A 20321-nucleotide genomic window follows, 5' to 3' on the forward strand; every position below is an offset into this window, starting at 1 on the left:
TTCCCTGCAGGCCTCCATCAAGCCCAAGTGTGGGAGGATGATCAGCTTCTCATCGGGCGGCGAGAACCCCCATGGGGTGAAGGCGGTCACCAAAGGCCAGCGCTGCGCTGTGGCTCTCTGGTTCACCTTGGACCCTCTGTACAGAGAGCTGGTGAGTCCCTCCATCGTGATGTCAGGGGAGCTGGGGCATACCCAGCGTCCCACAGCAACCAGGACCATCTTATTTTCTGCAGTCTCAGTACGTCTGTTTTCCCCCCATTACAGCCCCCACAGCAGCACTGCCACGATATGAGCTGGTGGCCCCAGGGCAGGTTTTTCCTGCCAGTCCTGGTCCTGGTCACCCTGGGCCAGTGGGGTGCAGTGCTGGGCTGGGATGCTGAGTGGGGCGTGGAAGGGCTCCGTGCAGGGCTGGGCTGGCCATTTCTGACACCTAGTGGCAGCAGCCTGATGGATGGGAACTCCTCCAGAGCAGCTCAGAGTGCTGTGTGAGTCCTGCTGCTATGTCCTCTCACAGGCATTTTGGCAATTTGAAGTCCATGGCTCTGGGCACCCAAGATGCCTTGGAAGATCTGGGCTGTGATGCCTTTCACCAGGCACCCTCCACATCATGATTTAAAAAGCTGATGTACCAGCCCCTGCCTCCCTTTGGTAACAATTCTGCTCTGTAAAAATAAAAGATACAAGACCGAGCAAAACTAAATGCAGGGAGAATGCAAAACCCTCGTTCCCTTGCCTTGTGATGGAGGTGGGCTGCAAGGATTGGGGAAAAGCTTATTTTCAGACATGCAATTCAGTGTCTCTCAGTCTTTTTGCACTAGCAGAAATTCCTCCAGGCTTGGTGCCTGTATGGTAGGAGATCATCCCTGCCTGGGGAGCTGGAAATCAACAACAAGCAGAGGGGACAGGAGGAGGGTGTGCTGTGGCAGTGGCTGCTTGTGGAGTGTGGTAAGGGAACTACAGAACATCAGCTCTGCCCCAGCCACTGCAGTCCTGCAGGGAGGAGGGAATCAGGCATTGAGGTGGAAAGGGATTTGATTAATTTTGTCCAGCAAATCCCCAGCTTGAGTCCCAGGATCTCCCCATCCTCACACCTACCCTGCTGGTTCTGGGGTAACATCCTTGCTGTGTGTCCTCCCAGCAGCCTGAGCCTCACTGAATTAGCTGGAGCAGGCACTGAAGCTCTGCTGTTACCATTTCTTCCCTTCCCCTCTTGCAGGAACGAATCCAGGCAGATGAAGTGATTGCAATGTTGGACCAGGAGCATCTAGGACCCAGTGAAATGAACATCAACCCAAAGGATGAGCTATGAACTAGGCCAAAGACTTTTTCTATTAAATATTTATTTAATATTGTTAATCTTATTAGAACCCTTCTATTTTTGTACAGAGATGCTGTATAAATTAACAGGTTAATATGATTGTGGAGTTTCAGGAATGCCTCTTCTGTGTTTAGCACAGCTTTTGCTGGAACCCTCATCCCTATGCCAGCATCTCCTGTTGGGGCTGCCTCTGCTTCCAGCATTCCCTTTTTCTCTATAACTTCTCAGGACTCCTTCAGGCCCACTCTACCCCCTTGGAGAACCTGGTTGGTTTTTTTTTTTTTTTTCTTTCTCAGCCAAAAGTAGCTGCTTCTCTTTAGCATCTGCTGGAGAAAAGTCTCAGGTGTCCTAATGCACCAGTCTTTCTGCTCCTGCTTCCTGCTGAGGGAAACTGGAGCACAAAAACTGGTGCTATGACTGTCTCTCACCACTTGAAATATGCCTTTTAGGGAAAAGAAAAAAAAACAAAGGAAAACCCAAGTCCTAGCAAAGTGGAGATTTCTCTGTAGCCATGTGAAGCTGGTGTTTGGGTATGAATTCTGAGCAGAGCTTCTGGAAATCAGCTGCTGAGCAGGGGCATGAGCTGTGCACAGGCAAGAGGGAATGTGATTTGCAGCTGACTCTGGTGAAATAGGGTCTGTCACTCATGTTCAGTCCCTCCTCTTGCTGATGGCCTGGGAACATGAAGGATGCTGCTTCATGCATCCTTTGAGCTTCCAGCCCAGTCTGCTGCTGGTAGAACCCAAGGTTTGTAGTCATAATGTCTGGGTCCCTGCTGGAAAGCAGCTTAGGAAGTTACAGTGCCATGGTGTTGGATGGTCATGGTGTAGCTCTGCACTCTGGATGTCCTGGCTGCATCCTCCCATCCTGGCAGTGCAGAAGCAGCAGATGTTCATGGTGTGCTATTATCTATTTGCTCAGAGTATTTCTGACCCAGCCTGAGGATGTTGCAGTGAAAGCAAGTAGTCAAGTAACTGCTGCTAAGCCAGTAAATCATTCCTCCCCAACCATTAAATTTAGTCCTGTGTGTGGGATCAGAGCAACCCCTATCTCAGTCAGAATAGGCACTGAGTCACAGGATTTCTGCCCCAGACATAAGGGCAGCTTTTATTTTGACCCAACAGCTGCTTCTGCTGCTGGAATGCAGTTCCTAAAAGGTTTCAGCAGTCTTCACTTGAAATTACTGCAAGGCTGCAGTCTATCAGAAAACACTACAGGGACCTTTGCTAGAGTTCACATCCTTGAGCTGCTTTGCTCAGCTCCCTGCTGCATTGGCTCTTTTATCAATCCTCTTCTGCTCCCCTCTGCCAGTTTTGGCATTCCCAGGACTTAAAATCTGCAATAGAGAATTGTCTTTCCTCTTTGCTCCCGTAGCCTGTGCCTGCTCCCAAACTCAGAAGCCTCCTCTTACCATCCAGTCACTGCAAAGGCTGTAGACAAGGAGTGTCCTTCTATAGAGACTTCCTCAAAAGCTGGTCCTGGGCAAGATAGAGGAGAACTCTGCATCTGGAAAAATGAATGCCTAGACTGTGAAGAGGGAGCTGTTACCACCCAGAAAATGCTGGAAGAGTTATTTGCTGCATCTCCTCCAATGCAGAGGAAAAGGCTCTGGGCATTCTTAAGCTACCATCATTGCTTATTCCTTTGTTGTTATCTCCCTTCCTCACACAGTGTTGAAAAGATTCATCAAGTTGGCTCCCCAAAGAACTGCCCACAGGTTTCTGCCTTTGAAGAGCCTTCCCTGCTTACGTGCCTCTTAAGTAAATACTTAACTCCATCCCCTTTTTCAAAACAGCCAGAGGAGAAGCTAGGGAGAAGAAGGGGAGGGCAGCTGTTCATTTTGGAGAGCTGACCCCCATTTCACTGTCCCTCCACGTGCACCATGCTGCTGTGTCCAAGGCTTGACTCTGAATGCTGCACCTTCCATGTGGGCCTGTGCTGCCATCCCCCAAGGACCATTCCCAAGTGCATCCTGCAGAGCTGCCCCTCGCTGCAGCCCCAGCCCTCCCAGGGACCCCCAGCAGGTTCTGCTGCAGGGAGGTGCAGGGGCTGGCACAGGTCATGGTTGGTTTGTTGCTGTGGTGGGTAGCCAGAGCTGTGTCTAAATCCAGGGAAAATAAACTGAACACATCTGGGCCTGTCTTTGTCTTTCTTCAGTCGTATATTAGAAGGAGAGACTGAGGAATTTGGGGTCTGCTTCATGATGGTCCCTGTGCCTTTGGGTTTCCTGCCTTAGAGCTGAGCACAGCCCCCTCTCCATGCTGGAGGAGCATGGACTGTGTGTGTGCTTTTGGCTGCCTGTCCATCTGCCTTGCTGTGCGTCCAGCTGTGCAGTAGCTCCCACACCATGGCCATGCTCCATGCAGGAGCAGGAGGGAGTGAGCAGAGCACAGCTCCCTGTGCACTGTGGGTGCTCAGGGCCACAGCCACCTCGGGTGGAACAGCTCTGCTGCAGAGCCACGGAGCAGCCTCGGGGATGCATCACTGCAGGACTCGCTGCAAACGTGCCCCAAGAAGGGGGAAGACTCTGTGCTGCCTGGGCCATGCCTTTCACTGTGCTGCTCTGCCAGGGATCCCTGCTGGCAGCCTGGGCCACGCTGAAGCCAGGAAACGTGGGAATGCAGTGAGTCAAAGGCACTTTCCCTGTTTGTTTGTTTGTTTGTTTTTCCAGCTCTCTGCTCTGGCAAAGTCTGGCTCAGAAGTGGATTTTGTTTCTGCTGCAATAGCAGAGATGGGTGCCAAATTTATTGGCACTCTGTAGCCTCACAGGAGCAAGTTGCAGAACTTTTTGGGGTTTGCACCAAAATACAACATAGGTTTCGTTGTATCCAAGTGGGATGAGTTGCCACCAAGGTGGCTTGGACTGAAAATTGATTTTAACTCTTGGATTTGATGTAGGGGCCTGGCATCTGCCAGAGTTGTCAGGGTCACATCCAGAGTGCCTGCAGGGCACCTGCATCCCTGCTAAAAGAAAATTGACAACAATACTGAATGTATACACTCCTCCTTGGTCAAATATGCCCCAGGGACAGCCTGGTGCACTTATATTTTTGTTTCCTCCTACTTCAGTTCATGCTGTTACTCCTCTCCTGACCTGCCAGTCTGGTAATTGCTGCTTCCTAAAGCCCCATCATGAAGCAGCTCCCCAGGGAGGCAGTGCCTGCAGTGACAGCACTGAGCTCAAAACTGATGTGCATTTCAGAGCACACCCAGGCCAGCTCCAAGGCTTGCCCACCAAAGGGAAGCACAACCCACTTGTGTGTTGGCCATGTGTTGTACATTCCCCAGTTCTATCACCAGCAACAGGAGCCTTTTGGAGATGGAGGTGGTTGAACCATGCCTTAGTTCATTGTTCACTCAGCTGTGCCCTCCCTAATAATAATATATGTAGAGTGGGATTAGCAGGGTTGATTTATGACAGCCATTGAGGAAAAAGCCAACCTACCTGTAAAGGAAACATAATGGAATTTAAAAGTATTTAAAACAACAACTGAGGCGGTTCTGTGTGTGTGTGCATGTGTGTGTTTGGGTGGGGATGTGGTTTTGAAAGTGAAGCCTGCATGCTGTTAATACATGCCAGGGGACCTTTACTCCCAAGGAGATTTGTTTTGCTTTCATGTCCAAGTGGGCCCAAGCAAGTTCCCTCACCCCCAGCACAAAGCTGCTGCAGGCTGTGGGGCCACTGGGGCAGCCTGCTGTGTGCCACAGGCACGTCTCAGCACAGGGAAGGCGATCCTATTGCAGGACAATACAGATGAAATGATGCCTTCATTAAGGACAAGACTGCACTTTGCACTCCGGGATGCAGCAACAGAGTGTGAAGAGCCCGTGGCAGCAAAAGCACCAAGGTGTGGGGAGCAGTGGCTATCAGGAGCACCTGGTGGCTCATGCAGAGGGTAGGAGCATGAAAAACACCTTGTGTAAGTAAACAACCTCCAAGAAAGGCCAGCAGAAAGCCTAAGGCTGAGTCCTCTTGGGCTGTAAATGCTTTACTCCAAGTGGCTGCTGAAAGCTTCTCTCCAGCCAAAAGCTTATCCCTGAAACCTCACCTGAAAATAAGACTTGTGGCTACTAAAAAAATTCTGAATCTATAGTCAAGGCTGAAATACCTAAAGCTCTTTATGTTCAGTGGCTACAGTCTAAAGGAACCTGGACATTCTGTAGGCATTAGCCTGTGAGACTTTGTGAGGCATTAATTTAAAGCAACTGATCCTTGCCAATGTTCTTGTGGAGGCTTAGGGCCATGTGGACAGTCAGTCTCCCACAGCTCCACTGGATGATGACCAATCCCCATTGTGTCCAAGCTAGGCTATGGTAAAGTTATAAAATATTATGTATTTAGTCTTTTTGTATGTCTTCTTTATTTCCCAGGCTCTAGACTGATACCCCCAAAATACAGCAGCTCTGATTGCCCTGTGAGACCCACTGAAAAGGTTGTTTCCTCCTGTCCACACCCTTGCCCAGCCTGAGGGGAAAAAAAGAACAAAACAGCTTGCAGTGAGATAAAAATGGGCTAGTCCTGCTTTGGGGAAGAATTATATAAAAAGAGGAAAGAAGTATGTATGTCTTTTGTTTCCACAACTGCTCCTTATGTCTACACCCCACTGTAAGAGCCACCTTTTCCTGGGGGAGGTGTTCCTGCTTGTCTGTGCATTCCCTGCCTTCCCTTTGGGCCTGGGGCTCCCTGTGGACAGGTCCCACAGATGTCACTGAGAGCAGCAGAGCTCCCCAGTATCCCCCGGGAGCCCAGCGTGTGTGGGCCACCTGACCATCCCCCCGGTGGAAACTGCTGTCTCCACAGGTCTAGAGGATACCATGGCCAGCCCAGAATTGCTTTTATCTTGTTTTAAACACATGGTGAAAGCTGGCACTGGATTTGTTCCCTTCTCATTTAGAAAAACTTTTGTTATGCAGAAAAAAAAAATCATAAATGTCAGCAGGTCCCAACCACCTGGCCAGCATCCAACCCCACCAAAAATAACTGCAGCACACTAGAGAAACTTGAGAAAGCTAAACAGGTGACTCAGAGAGCTGCCTGGCCACCCTCACCTTGTTTTTGGTTGTAAGCATCCTGAATTTCAGGGGAGAGGGTCCAGCTGTGGTCTGGGGGCTGTGGTGGCACAGCACAAGTGCAGGAGCTGCAGCGGGTGGGAGCTGTGCTGGGAGAGGCACTCTGGGGGCTCTGTGGGCAAACAGAGCAGGCTGGTGAGCAGACACACTTGGCAAAGGGGCAAGTCAGCTAATGATTGTTTCCAGGGATGGTCTGGATAATGAGGATGGCAATTCTAGTAGGTATTTCCTGAAGCTGAGCAGGGCAGGGCAGGGGGAATTTATATGAGCCCAGTTTAGCTTTTACTCCTCCTTTATTTGTAATGAGATTAGCAGCAGAGATGGCAGGGCACCCTTTCCTGCTGCCCTGATGGGGTGAGCTGATAAGCACCTCCTGCCTGGCCTTGCATGCCAGCCCAGCAGCTGGGCCACAGGGGGAAAACCACCGGGGAAAATCACCCTTCCATCACACAGGGCCTTTTTGCAATGGTCCTAAGCTGAGGGGTAAAATGCTGCATAGGACTGGCCAGCCTGATCCTGGCAGTGCCAGGAGTGGTGCTGGCATCCCTGGGCAGTGTCACATCCCCTCCTAGCAGTGCTGCTGCACCCCGTGTCAGCTGAAAGCATCAGGTTAAAGGCTTGTCCCCACCTTACTGCTGAGATATGAGGCTCCCACTCGGCCACCAGTGTGCCCTGGGCAGCTCCAGCACAAGAAAGGAGAGTGGTTGGTTTGACTGCATTGTGGCAGGAGCTGTGAAGAAGAGTGACTGCCCTGCAGAGCATCTCCCAGCTGCTCACAGTGCTGTCACTGGACTGTAGCAAAGGTGGAGAAGAAGCTGTCTTATCATTTCCCCCTCCCCACCCTCAGAGGAGAATATAGATCCCATGACAAATTTTGAAACAAATCTTCATAGTGCCCATGACAAGGCCTGTTCATGGCAAACCCAGATTCACCTCTGAGTGTACATAGCCCTAAGCAGGGGCATTTTGTCTGTAAAACCACTGAAACCCCACACTTGTATTTTAAAAACTCGTATTAGTTACAACAACCAAACACGCGTGGGCCAGGTAGCCCATCTGGGGCAGAAGCTCCAGCTGCTGTGGGGCACCTTGGCACCTGGGTTGTCCTTGCAGGGCTCCCTGCCACCACTGGGCACATCTGAGGTGATGGCTGAGCCTGGTGTCCCCTTCCCCATGTTGTCACTGGCTGCATTGCCCCAAGCTGGGATGTCCATGAAAACCATCTGTGGTGATGTGCATTTCTCACTCAGCCCTTTTCAAATCAACCTGTGCCCATAGCCCAGGGGTGACCAAGCTGCTGTAGGGGGCATTTTCCCAGTCATGTGGCGATTGTGGGGAGCTGCTCCCACCACCACCACACAGGAAAAAACCACCCACCAGCATCTTAAAACCAGTTTGCAGCCCTCAGGCACCTGGGGGTTGTTTGTTCAGCTCCTTTCATTTCAACAGCTCATGTGAGAGGTTGGGAGCTGGCATTCGCTGCTCCTGTGGTGCCAACTCTGAGATTGTTTTATTTGATTTGCCAACCAAAATGGGTGGAAGGGTGGAGACTGTATTTTCCCCTTTATTTTTGTCTTTAAAAAACCCTTCTGGCCCTGGGTGAGGCAGAAGAAGCTGAGGAGTTTCACGTCTATCTACTCTGTGACAGTTACCTGCCTACAGCACAGCCTGGCTCCTCCAAGCAGAACTGGGTGTGGGTGGATGGCCTCCCTGTCTAGGTGGGGAGAGCTCTCAACCACTTCCCGCAGCATTTTTCTCCCCACCAAGCACACTGGAGAAGTCTGTCGTGAGAGCCCCTCCTTCCTTCCTCTGGCCAGCAGATCAAAGGAAAAATGAAGTCAGCCCTGGGAGAGGATGGGGCAGGCTGTGAGCTCCTCAGCAGCAGTGGGGTGATCACTGCTCTCATTCTGCACAGCTCAGGGAAGGGGTTTGTCCCTGAAGTGCCCAGGGAAAGCCCTGAGGTGCTCTGAGCAAACACAGAATAGCCATCCCCACACCAAACTGTGTCCCAGACAGTGACTCTCAGGGAGGGGATGTAGTGCATCTGGACTTTCTCTGGAGCCTGGCTGCACTCTGTGCTTCCCCGGGTGACTCACAGGGCCCTCACAGCATCTCTGCAGGCACAGCAGCCCAGGAGGGTTTTTCCATCTCGCTCATGGCTATGAAGAGACAGATGTTCATGTGCATCTTGCAAAAGTTCAGCCACAAGCAAACGATGTGCCGTGCTCTTCTGTGCCCGGCAGCCTGCCAGGTCCGCCCTGCCAGCCACAAGCCCACAAGATGCTGCCACAAGGCTTTCCTGGCATCTTGGGCTTGCCCACCCTTCTGGAGCCTCCTGAGAGGCTGCGGGGAAAGCAAACGTGCCTGCACCAAAGGCAGGCGCTGCAGGGGTGAGAAATCCTGGCTGGTGAGCACACACCCTGCCCTGCTCAGCTGGCGCTGTGCACTCCCTCCCTGTTTGCTGCCCCTGCTAATGAGCTTTAGTTCCCCTTGAGGTGGAAGATGCCACATCCTTTCTCCCTTTTCACACTAATTACACTGAAACAAAAGGAGAGATGCACCATACCAGAAATGCTACCAAGCCAGTGAGTCCCCCACCCAGCGGGATGAGGTGGGAGCTGCTGATGGCACAGGTACAGGAGCCAGCAGCCAGCCTCCCACTCCTCTTGCTCAACTGCTGGCGCCACCAGACAAAAGATAACAAACATCTCTCCTGCTCTTGTGATGGGCCTAGCAGCAGAAGGAAATTTCCAGGTCAGAAGCTCCTGCTGGGTAGCCCGTGCTCCAGGCTATGGGGGAGAGCTGCAATCCCAATTTGCTCCCCCTGTAAGCACTGCATAGTACTGGGGAGACCCACGTGCTGCACAGCCCAGGCACTGCTTGGGGTTCTCCCCTGCTGCCTTCAAACTCCATCTCACTTCCAGCACCTCCATGCTTCCCAAGAGATGACATGGCTGCTGCTAACTCCTTCTAAATACCTGCAGCTTCTGGAGAAAACCCAGCAGGACTTTTTGTTTTCCCTTCCTTCAGTAGCTCTGCAAGCCAATAGTCACCGTGTGCCAGGCCATGGTAGTCTGAAGGCAGCTCTGCCTTGCAGGCACACTCGGTATAAACAGGGATAAATGCACCAAAGGGATCATCCTGTTCTACCCTGGGAGGGGAAGAGGGCAGAGTGCTGTCTGGGAACACAGGCCAGCTCTGGGAGCATCACCTTGACCTCTTCTGTCCCTGTCATGCCTGGCCCTCCCAGTCAACCCTGCCCTTCTCTCACGTGCAGGGGAGATGCTCACAGCCAGCTACAGCAGCATGAATGGGAAGAAAATCAGGCTTAGGAAATTTGCCTGGATTAGTATAGATGTCTGTCTTGGGCATCCTTTTCTGCAGCCTCTCTGGGTTTGATTTGCCTGTCTCAACTAGCTGGGAACCTTGTCAAAGCCATTCCAGATGCCTGGCCTAACCAGCCATGCAAGGGTTAATCGGTGTGCTCCTTGGGCCCAGCATCACCTCACTTCAAATGGAGATGTGAGACTCAAGAGCTACAGTTACTTTATGGTTAGATTCTCTCCATGGCCTTCATCTCCTGTGGAACACCTTGGCATCTCTTCTGCTTCCTGGCCGTGGGGGCACTACTACAAAAGCAACAGCAAACAAACAAACAAAATCCAGTTTCATTCAGCTCTCTGGTTCCTGGGGCCTCTTCAGACAGCAGCTGTGTATGATCCAGGGTGCCTTCCCCTCACCTTCATGTGGCTGCTGGCAGTCCTGGCAGGGCTTTCAGTCACGTCCCATTTCCTCACCTCCGAGGCAAGGCTGAAACCATCTGAGACAGCTGCTGCCCATGGCCTGAGGAACGTACTTGGCTGAATGGTTACTCGCTCATATTTACCCCTGGGCGAAGTGATAACGGGTTCTGGGCCAGGTGGAACACACTCAGACATCCCTCCTTCGGGGCAAACCGAGTCTCTGCAGTAAGAGTTGTGCAAAATTAGGTTTGTGTGTGGTTTTGGTGCATGCATTTTTACTGTGAGCCCTAAACCTCCAAAGCACAGCACAATCCTGCCCACTGATAGCTCCTAAACAACTGACTTCCTCCTGTTCAATCACTAATTAAGCAGCAGGAAAACTAGAATATAAACCATAATAAAAGCAACAGTATTGCTATCCAGTCACTTAAAGCTGGAATAAAACTTTTCTCTAAGGGGAGCAACTCACCCTCAGTGGCAGGCAGAAACCACCACAGGCTGCTCCTCCAGCTAAGGGAATCCTGGCTCAGGATTTTCAAAGGATGTTGTGGGTTTGAGGCTCCCCAGAGAGGGAGGACTGGCCCCCACTGGCCAGTGCTCAGGGCTGGGTATTTGCTCAGCATCAGCCTTGAGAAGGCAATACTGCCCTGAGGGGAGGGCACTGGGCAGTGCTCCGGGCCAGGCTCCTTACACACAGCACTGCAGCAGCTTGCAGTGGTGGAGGCCATCCCTCACCTCCTGTTTCTGTGGAAAACATCTCCGTGGAAATACTCCTGTTCACCTTCAGGCCAGCAACTCTCCGCAGGCTTGGCAAGGGCTGCTTGACTGTGTCCTTGGAATAAGAAATCAATGCCTTTATCTCACGTTTTGCCACGGCGCGTGGATAATTTGATGCAATTGTGTAGCCACCCACACCTTTAATTAATCAAAGAGCTTTTCACACAGCACTGTGCAATATTTTGTTTCCTAACGTCCCTGCTCCGGTGTACTAGGTCTGTTGTAACATTTCTTACCCAATTCCAGCACTGAGGGCTATGCAGCCAAGAAGAAGATGGATCACATGTGTGGAAATCTTCAGTGTTGTCTCCAGAGGTGACTGCCAAGGAATCAGAAGCTGAATTAATCAGAGCTTCACAAAGAGATTTGGGAAAACAAAACAAAAATAAAAAAGAACCAGCCAACAAATGAAAACAACCTCAAGAAGAAAACAGGAAGAAGCCAGCAGATTTCCTGGGGTTTTACTTACGAAGCTCAGGAAAAACTGGAGGACATCAGAGAATCTCCTAAAACTCTGGGAAACACCTTGCTAGAGTTCACTGTTCTAGGACAGAGATGAAAATCCTTTCCAAGGGGCTACCATAACATCTTCTCCTTCAAACCCTCTGCCCAGTTTCATGTTGGTGCTGCTGATGGGGAAAAGGGGAGTGCAGGTAAAGCCTGGAGATGGCTGGGCCGAATGCTGAACACCTGAACAGAAGTGCCTGAAAAACGCCTGTGCACACCTGAGAGCTGAGCAGCCTTGCTACACCTTTGAGTGCAAATGGGTACTTCTTTCCAGGCTCCCTGAACATTGTGGCAACCCCAGCCAGGAAAACTGGAACCTGGGGACCGAGGAAGGGGTGAGCAGCGGGGGTGACTTGCTGCCGAGCAGAGAGGTGGCCCCGCACAAGCACTGCCCATGACTGCCAGCACAGCACCGTTCTCCACCCGCCAGCCATGGTGGGTGCCATCCTTGCTCCTCCTTGGGGGCTGCACACCGTCTCCATGGCACAGCCAGGCTCCGTGCAGAGAGTCACCATCCAAGGGCACAGCTTCAGGCTTCTTGCACCTAAGGGCTGCCTGGGGTGAGAGGCGTCATCTCTCCTGGTTTGCCCAGTGATGGGTTTTGGTCTTCATCTTCTGAATTTCTCATTTGTGCTGGAGCCGGTTGGGATGGGCACAATACTGGGGGGTTCCCTGTGTGCACAGCAAAGCAGCTTTCCTAAGTGGTGGCCGCAGGAAGATTTGTTTTGCAACACCAAGAAGTCACTCGCTTATTCTGCCCATGTAAAATAAACAAACAGGAGTTGCTGCTGCTGCCCTTGCACGGGGGGCGCAGGGGAAGGGAAGGGAAGGGAAGGGAAGGGAAGGGAAGGGAAGGGAAGGGAAGGGAAGGGAAGGGAAGGGAAGGGAAGGGAAGGGAAGGGAAGGGAAGGGAAGGGAAGGGAAGGGAAGGGAAGGGAAGGGAAGGGAAGGGAAGGGAAGGGAAGGGAAGGGAAGGGAAGGGAAGGGAAGGGAAGGGAAGGGAAGGGAAGGGAAGGGAAGGGAAGGGAAGGGAAGGGAAGGGAAGGGAAGGGAAGGGAAGGGAAGGGAAGGGAAGGGAAGGGAAGGGAAGGGAAGGGAAGGGAAGGGAAGGGAAGGGAAGGGAAGGGTTTACAAACGCGTGCCCACGCTGTGAGCGCCCGTGGGGCCGAGCGAGGCTGCGGGGCCGCGCGGGGCCGCCAGGGGGCAGTGGCCGCCCGGCAGCGCCTTGGGCCCTTCTCTCTTTTTTGTGATTTTCGTTGCTCCGCAAATCCCCTCGACAGGGAACCCACGCGGTGGGAGACGATGGACACGGGAGAGTCCTGGCTTCTGTGCAGCCAGATCGCACCTTGTCTCAATTGTTTATTTTTTTTTTTTTAAATAAAAGTTTGGATCTCTTCTCCTCTCGAGACACTCATTGTGAGCCTGCTGGCAGCTGAACAGAAGAGGAAAAGCACAATCTTTTCCCCAGGCTTGCAGATTTGTTTCATTGCTCCCCTTAGCCCCACACCAGCCCCTTTGCTGCACACGGCTGTGCCATGACAGTGTCTCCCACAGCACAACCACAAGATTTTGGAACTCAGCAAAGCTGATTGCACGGACAGAGCCACCCTGCTAAATACCAACAAACAAGCTTAGTCTTCCCTTGGCCTTGATGCAGGCAATAATGAGACTGCATCTTCCAGGGCATGATTCAGAGTGGGAATCTAATATGCCCTGAATGGCTCCCCAGGGACTTTCTTGCCACTGATGATGCAGAGAGCCTAATCTCCTTCCCTAGGCTGTTGGGAGAGACAATGTAAGCATCTGCCTTGCATGCTGTAATGGTTGGTATCAGCCCAGCTGCTGGTGAGTAATTGCTGAGCATGCCAGCAGGCACACACCTCCTGTTGGAGCACGTATCCCCATCATCCGGGGAAGTGGCACAGCCAAAAAGCCACTGGCTGCTGTGCCCACATTACCACAAAGGCAAAGGGCAGTGCACTGCAACACTGGTGAGAAAATCAGCAGTGACCCTCACCAAACAATAGAGCACTCAATTCGAAATCCAGCGGTCCATGGGCCTCTTATGGATATTGCTGTGGGAGCAGGGTGGGGCATGGCACTGGTGTGACTGCAGTCACCAAGGCAGAAGCACACTGGGCACAACCAATGTCCTCAGGTGTAGCAGGGACACTTCTGGCCTTGGCTTCAATGCTACAGGTACCCAACCACTGTATACCACCCTCAGTGATACCTCTCAGTGCTCATCCGTGTCCTGGACCTGTAGCTGCAGACCCCTTGTCCTGCCCCAATTCCTGCATCCCCTGCCCCCTAATCCCACAAAGACTTTCCTTTACTCACCTGTGGCCCCAGGCACCTGGCTTATTTCATGAAGGCAGAGCTGATGTTCCTAAGAATAAAACATACAGCACTAGGAGTGTTTGCAAGGAAGTCAAAACATTTTAACAAAACCAGTTAATCCTCCGAACCCTCCCCCAAATAAATGGCTTTGACCAGTTTGAGCCAAGAAAGTCCATAGCAACACTCACCCTGCAGCAGGACAAAGGACAACTACAGCATACCTCTGAATAAAATTTTGGCTTCTTCATCTCAGGGAAGCAAGCTGGGAGAAAGCCACAGCCAGTCCTTGCCAGCAGAGCATAAAGATTAGCTTCTCCTTCCTGTTTATTTGACCTTCATGGCCAATGTATCCAAATATCAACAAGAAGGCTCCAAACCTCCAGCATCCACCTTCTGGTATGTGCTCAGGAAGACAATTCTGCCACGGGTCACAGAGAAGCAAAACAACTGAGGACCCAGAAACCACGAGCTGGAGCCTGGCAGGCAGAGGAGCTGTTTGCCAAAGCTCCATGGCACAGGCTCAGCACGGGCACAGCCCACGGGGGCCAGGCAGGGCAGCCCTGCAGGGCCTGCCACAGCTCCCCACGCAAATGACAAGAGGCACACATTCCAAAGCTCCGTAAATCAGAAGGGCAAACAGCCCAAGCTCTGACTCCCTGCAGGGCTGGGCTGCCCACATGGTTTTCCCATGGAGAAACAACTTGGGAAGAGGCAGAGTGGGAGGCCAGGTCCTGCAATCCTTGCCCCATGGCACAGGCAGCTGCTCTGCCATCAGGAAGGGGGTTTGCTAAGGCACACAGGACAGGAAGAACGTGATGAGCAAGGCACCCTCCACAGGCTCCCCTCAGACACTTGCCAAGTGTTGTTGCATCTGGGTAAGCTTCATTCCAGGGGACTACTAGCTTCAGCACACTTAGGACTAACAGCAGAGAAGGGCATGCACGTCTTCAGAGGTCCAGCCAGGCTTGCAAAACACAGCTGGAAGCTGGTAGTGGATCCCTGCCCTGAAAACTTTGTGCTTGTCTACAAAGCATCCCAATATGCAAAACTCTGCTGTAGCCTAAGCAATGTAGAGGTTCCACACTGCAGCATGGATCACAGCAGACAGAAATGACAACCATATTTGAAGCCTACCTGTTCAATGGAAACTGAAATCTTGTTCTACATGATCCAATCCACTCATCTAGAGGCAGAATCCAACAGCTGAAACAGCAAATTCTCACCGCTATTCTAGTAGCACTTCTCTTTTGAGACCAACATACTAATTTTTAATACCACATTCAGGCAGCTCCTGACTGCCAGGGTGCAACCAGGGTGCTGTTACTTCTGGATATTGGTATCTGGAGTCAACTACTTCTCTAATTTGGGAAATGGAAAAAGCAACAGCAATCAGAACCAAATAAATCAGGCAAGCATTCCCTACCCCAATTAAACCAGCTCCCAAGGGAGGTTGAGGCAGCCTCTTCTTTTAAGACCTTTGTAGGGCTTTCTTTCCACTCTCCCCGTTCCTAAGCATCCTCCCCCAACCATAACCCATAAAAATTCTAAGACAGCTGTGGGGCCCCTGTCAAAAACCTGATGAAGCTGGGCTGTTAATGTGGTGGCTCATAAACAGAATGAAGCCCCAGCTGATGGAGGGGACTCCACTCCCATCCCCTTCAGGACAACCACCCCACCAGTTCTGACCTGGTTCTTCAAATCCTTGGAAGAAAAATTGAGATGCAAAGAAGGAAATGGCTTTGCTAGGATGCACAGGGTGATGCATAAAGCCTTTGGTGTAAGGCTATTTCCCAACTGTGGACATCAGAAGACACCACTGATCCTGCCTGCTCCAAGCACTCACACCCTCCCTCCAGCAGGACATGGAATGTGGGTGCTAACTGGTTCCCTGCTCAGAAATAAAGTAGGGAAATTTGATGAAAGGCCAAAAAAGAGCCATGCCAAATGCTGAAGACCTCATGGTTCAGCAAGAGGCTTACAGAGCTGACCTGCTGCATCTGTCAGAAGGGCAGCAGAGGGATGTGTGATGACACTTTGGACCACATAGATTCTGTGGGGACAGAAAACTGCACCCATGGGCAAAGGTGACACTAAGCCCCAGCTGCTCAGAGAAGGATATTTCCAAGAAGGCGCACAGGAAGGAAGAGAAGTTGCTTGGGAATTCAGCATCATTTTCAGTTCTGGCTTTTATTTTCATTCACTTCAACAACAAGGTGTTCGAACACACAGAGACGCGCCTTGGTCCGGGTAACATGGTCATTGCTACAAGCATTGCCAGATTCTCAGCTCCATTAAGCCATAACACTTTGATGCATCAAAACAAAACAAAATCACAGCTCTACAGGGGAGGGCAAAAGCTACAGCAGTTCAAAGTCACTTGAAGATTCCAGTTATACAGAAGTGGGCTCCAGAGTGGCATACAGTGGAAAGAAGGTTTTCACAGCATATATATTAATCATTAGTGATGCAGCAGAAAAGCTCCATCTCACTGCTGAGTTGAAAAGCAGATACTGAAGTTCTTGTACCGATTCTGGGCACAGCATTAACGACACAGCATTATAGTCAGAAGCTCCCTGGATCCTAAAAGTGTCTTTTGTATGTATGTATGTACAATACTGAAGCAGCTCAGAAGGACTACACAATGGAGATGCAAAACCTTGGAGGTGAGAAGGGCACAGCCTAATTCACCTCCAGGGATTTGTAAAGTATCTACTCTAACTCCTTCCCCATGCTAACACTGCCCTGCTGAATTAATCATTGCATCAAGTCAAGAACAGAACTACTCTTGTGTTTTGTACCATATAGAAAAAAATGAAGAGCTATAGCAATTTCTCACACTGAGCATGTTAAATACTTTGAAATCTAGGACACTGCTCTTTGAAGTGTTACAAAATAAAATGATACCACAGGCTTTCAGTAGGTGCTTGCTCCCCCCTCAACTGCAAAGTAACACAGTAATCTCAGTATGAAAAATACAAATATATTCATCCAGTGACTGGCTGTTTGTTACATGATTTGTAACTGCACGCCTTCTGCATAAAAATAATAATTAAAAACAGAAAAACAAACAACAACATTTAATTGTGGTTCTGTCAGCCCAGTCGCCCAAGAAGAAATAAATCTGATCATGTTGCACTGTAGGAAAACAAAAAATCATACATACAAAAATATTTATATACAAACTTGACAGTGTAATCATCTGGCGTTAGCATTCATGGCTAACCAAAAGAGGCTTGCAGAGCCACCAAAAGGCAGTCTTTGAATGCAACACAGATCTGGCACAACAGACAGATGGAGGATACTAACCATATCATGCTTAAATGAAATATGTGACACAGAGCAGGGCCCACAAACAGCCACTGCATTGAGACAGGAATATTAATCCGTAGTAAGGTAGGATAACGAGTCATTTAAGTTGCTTTTGTAATCCCTCTCCCTCCAAAAAAAAAAAAAAGAAAAAAAAAAAGTCAGGCTTACTGTTAAAAAGAACAAGCCAACTTGAAATCAGCTGTGCAGAGCCTTGCTCCTCAGCTTAAGTTGTATACCTTAGAGTCTCACTCAGTACTTTGGCTAATATAAATGTGAAAACACACATTGTTCAGTTATTTGTCCACAGGAGCACTGGCAGTCAGAGGAAATGCCTCAGAGCACAATTATGGTAGAACGAGTAAAAAAAAAAAGAAACAGAAAAATCAATTTCTCATGTAAACATGGCTTACTGCGGTAACAACACTCATAGTTCCCAGAAATGCTCTTTGTTTTAAGGCAGCTTATGGTTTTTCTTCTAGTTCCATGTCACTTAACCTATAGCAACAAACACAACAGGTTCTGACCCATTACAGATATATCTAAAGACAAGTCTGACTTCCTCCCAGGTAATCTAGCAAGGTCCAAACAAAAGGTTTTCTGAGTTTAGGATAGCTGAAGTCCTACAAACCAGTGTGCAGCTCTCACTCTTCCATTTAACTGAGGCTAGGTGGGCAAATCCTTATGCTAAACTAGCCAGGCTGCATGCTTGGCAAAGCCGAATTCTGTAGTTTAAATGTCAGTAGTATCACGGCAGGGTTAAAGGTCAGGTGGGGACAGAATTCAAGAGTAACCTGCACCTTTATTTACACTTCTAAGCCTGAAGGATGCCAACCAGGACATACATATGAATGTATACCCAAAACAAGGAGAGACAGCTGGCTTGTTTTTTCCAGAGAAGGGGAGGCAAAAGGAGGATGGATGCAGGTGCTGAAGTGCGGCCTGCCCAGCAAAGTGCATGTGCTGTCTCCGCTGGAGAATATTACTCATGAACAGAGCACTCAGCTCCATGGGAAGAGGCTGTTTAAGTGCAGCGTTCGGCAGACCGATTCCCATTTACTTTTCAGATAAACTGTCAGTTCAAAGTTGTGTTGTTTTGTGTTTTTTATATTTAGTTTTGCTGTTGCAGTGTGTCTGGATACTTGGGTTTTTTTTTTTTTCCCCCCAGAGTTTTGGGGGTTTTGGGGGCTTTTTAGAATTTTATTTCAACCTTCCGGCTTTACAAAGTGGGAGAGCTGGGCGAGAGAAACACGTTTCAGGTCAGGGCACCCATAAGGTGTGTGAGGATTCAAAAGTCAAGAAAAGAAGCCCTCTCCCCAAAGGAAAACACAAAACAAGTTGGCCTTCTCAAGAAGGTCAATGGTAGTCAAAGAAATACCACCCACCTTCCCCCTTTGCTCAGCTCTTCCCCTTGCAAGAGCTGGGGTGGAGGCTGCAGTCCAGGAGCACGACCTGGACAGCACCCAGGGCATGACCTAGCAGGAGTGAGCAGGAAGGTTCCCTCCACGCTCCGTCCGGGGTGCAGTACCAAGCAGAAGGAAGACAAATGAAGGGCTGAGCAGTTCGTGGCTGGGGCGGGGTGGAGGGGGGCCCGCGGCTCTCACTCCCCCTCCTCTTTGATGCGTTGCTGTTTGTTGCGCCGGGCATCCATGTCGAAGTTGAAGTCGTTCCACTCGTCGCGGGGCGGGAAGGAGATGGTCTGGCGCAGCGTGAAGCGCACGGCGTCGATGACCCGCTCCCCGCGCGTCTCGCTCGAGCCCACGCTCACCGTGGAGGCGCCGCTGGGGGTGCGCAGCAGGTGGGGAGGGGAGGAGAAGTCATGGAGCTGCCGGTGGTCCAGGATGCCCTTCCAGATGGCATGGCGGAACTGCTCCGGGATCTTGAGGCTCACCAGATCCTGCAAGGCAAAGTGCAGGGCTTAGCAGGGGAATCCCGGGGCAAGCTGGGCTCCAGGAGTGAGCACAGCCTCTGGGCCACCAAGGGCCACCAAAGCTGTAAAACCCAGGTGGCCACGATGCACAGCAGAAGACAAACCACTACTCCTGGAGGTAGCGGCTCACTCCTGAACAGGCATGTGTGGCCACAAGGCAGCAACGGCCTGTTTTGAAGGCACAAAGTCTACTTTTAAGTTGCACAAAACACTTGTTCATGCATAAGACGTGGTGCCCTAAAGCTAGAAGCTTAACTGGACTGCAAGGCCTCCAAGACAACCTCAGAGAGCTCTGCTGGCTGTCAGTGGTGGAGGATGCTGGGCTGCTGAAGGTCAATGGCCTTGAAAATTTCCATGTTAAATAAAAGGCCTGCAAAAGGATTTTAGAATCCAACTCTGAGTTCTAGTATCCAGAGCTCTGGGTGTGACTCTACAGGAACTGTCTTAATTACTTTAACATAACCAAATTTAGTAACAGACACATAGCCTTAAAAAACCTGTACTTTGAGGCCCCATAATTTCTGGTGCAAAACCTGAGGGTTGCATTACCTAAACTCTGGGATACACAGTATCAGCTTCTGAAAAAGTTAGTAACCAACTTTAGTTAATTTGGGTCAGCTTTTCTAATTGGAGCAGCAGCAGAAGGAAGTGAGCCCATGCTAGGGAGCAAAAGCACCACAGTCTCCCAAAGTCTCGGAGAAAAAAAAAACAGGACAGCCAGCTCAGAATAGAGCAACGGCCCTGGAGAAGAAGCAGCAACCCTGCAGCAAAAGCCATGCAAGAGTAAAAAAGTGAAAACAACAAACAGGGATGAGGTGCCAGTGGCAAGGCAAGATGATTAAGGTAAGGCCAGAAAAGGGCAGGGAGGGAAAATTGCAGACCACTTCTGGAGAGCCTACTTGTCTGCAGGCGAGTGAGGTGTAAACTGAAACCGAGCCCTGCAGAATTAACAGGCAATGGGCTGGGGCCACTTCAGGGGCTCAGACAGACAGAGCTGGGCAAGGGGAGACACTCTTCCTCTGTGCCAGGCAAGGCAGTTGCAGTGCTGGCCCCAAATCCAGCCTCTCTTCACCTCACAACATCTCTACTCTATGCGCAACAGCCTTAAATCAAACGAATCGTGTAATAATAAAAGTGTACTCAGTCTGGATTTCTGACCTGTTCCTAAAGCAGGGCCAAGAGCGCAAACAAAGGAAATGGTGAGGAGTTACTTACATCCATGGAGTAATGCTCAATCTGATAGATGGTGGTCAGCCCCTGGGTCGTGAAATAATCCACACAGGATGAGCAGCCCAACCTCGCTAAGAAGCTGCAGAGGAGGAAGGAAGGA

At 50.5% G+C, this 20321-nt stretch overlaps 2 protein-coding genes across 12 annotated transcripts in view; one reads left to right on the forward strand and one right to left on the reverse strand.

The window, feature by feature from the left end:
- Positions 1-11387, forward strand: part of P3H2 (prolyl 3-hydroxylase 2) — a 68881-nt gene extending 57494 nt beyond the window's left edge. For 2 of the 4 annotated variants that reach the window (XR_012057327.1, XM_041718114.2), the window contains exons 14-15: positions 11-151; positions 1217-3453. Coding sequence is in view for 2 of the 4 variants with exons in the window: in XM_041718114.2 (XP_041574048.2) it covers positions 11-151; positions 1217-1309 (234 nt within the window). In the remaining 2 variants the exon portion in view is untranslated. Of the gene's footprint in view, positions 1-10; positions 152-1216; positions 3454-11154 lie in introns of those variants that run through there. The other 2 variants (XM_072933230.1, XR_012057328.1) reach the window with 2 other exon arrangements.
- A 4536-nt stretch (positions 11388-15923) lies between these two features.
- TP63 (tumor protein p63) overlaps positions 15924-20321 on the reverse strand; it is a 100742-nt gene continuing 96344 nt past the window's right edge. For 5 of the 8 annotated variants that reach the window (XM_030280337.4, XM_041718191.2, XM_072933351.1 and 2 more), the window contains 2 exons: positions 20207-20300; positions 15924-18958 (listed from right to left, as the gene is read on the reverse strand). In XM_030280337.4, the coding sequence (XP_030136197.2) occupies positions 18662-18958; positions 20207-20300 (391 nt within the window). In that variant the 3' untranslated portion in view covers positions 15924-18661. The remainder of the gene's footprint in view (positions 18959-20206; positions 20301-20321) is intronic. The other 3 variants (XM_072933356.1, XM_072933355.1, XM_072933354.1) reach the window with 2 other exon arrangements.

The sequence above is a fragment of the Taeniopygia guttata genome, chromosome 9 (genome assembly GCF_048771995.1).
Source record: "Taeniopygia guttata chromosome 9, bTaeGut7.mat, whole genome shotgun sequence".
NCBI lineage: Eukaryota > Metazoa > Chordata > Aves > Passeriformes > Estrildidae > Taeniopygia > Taeniopygia guttata.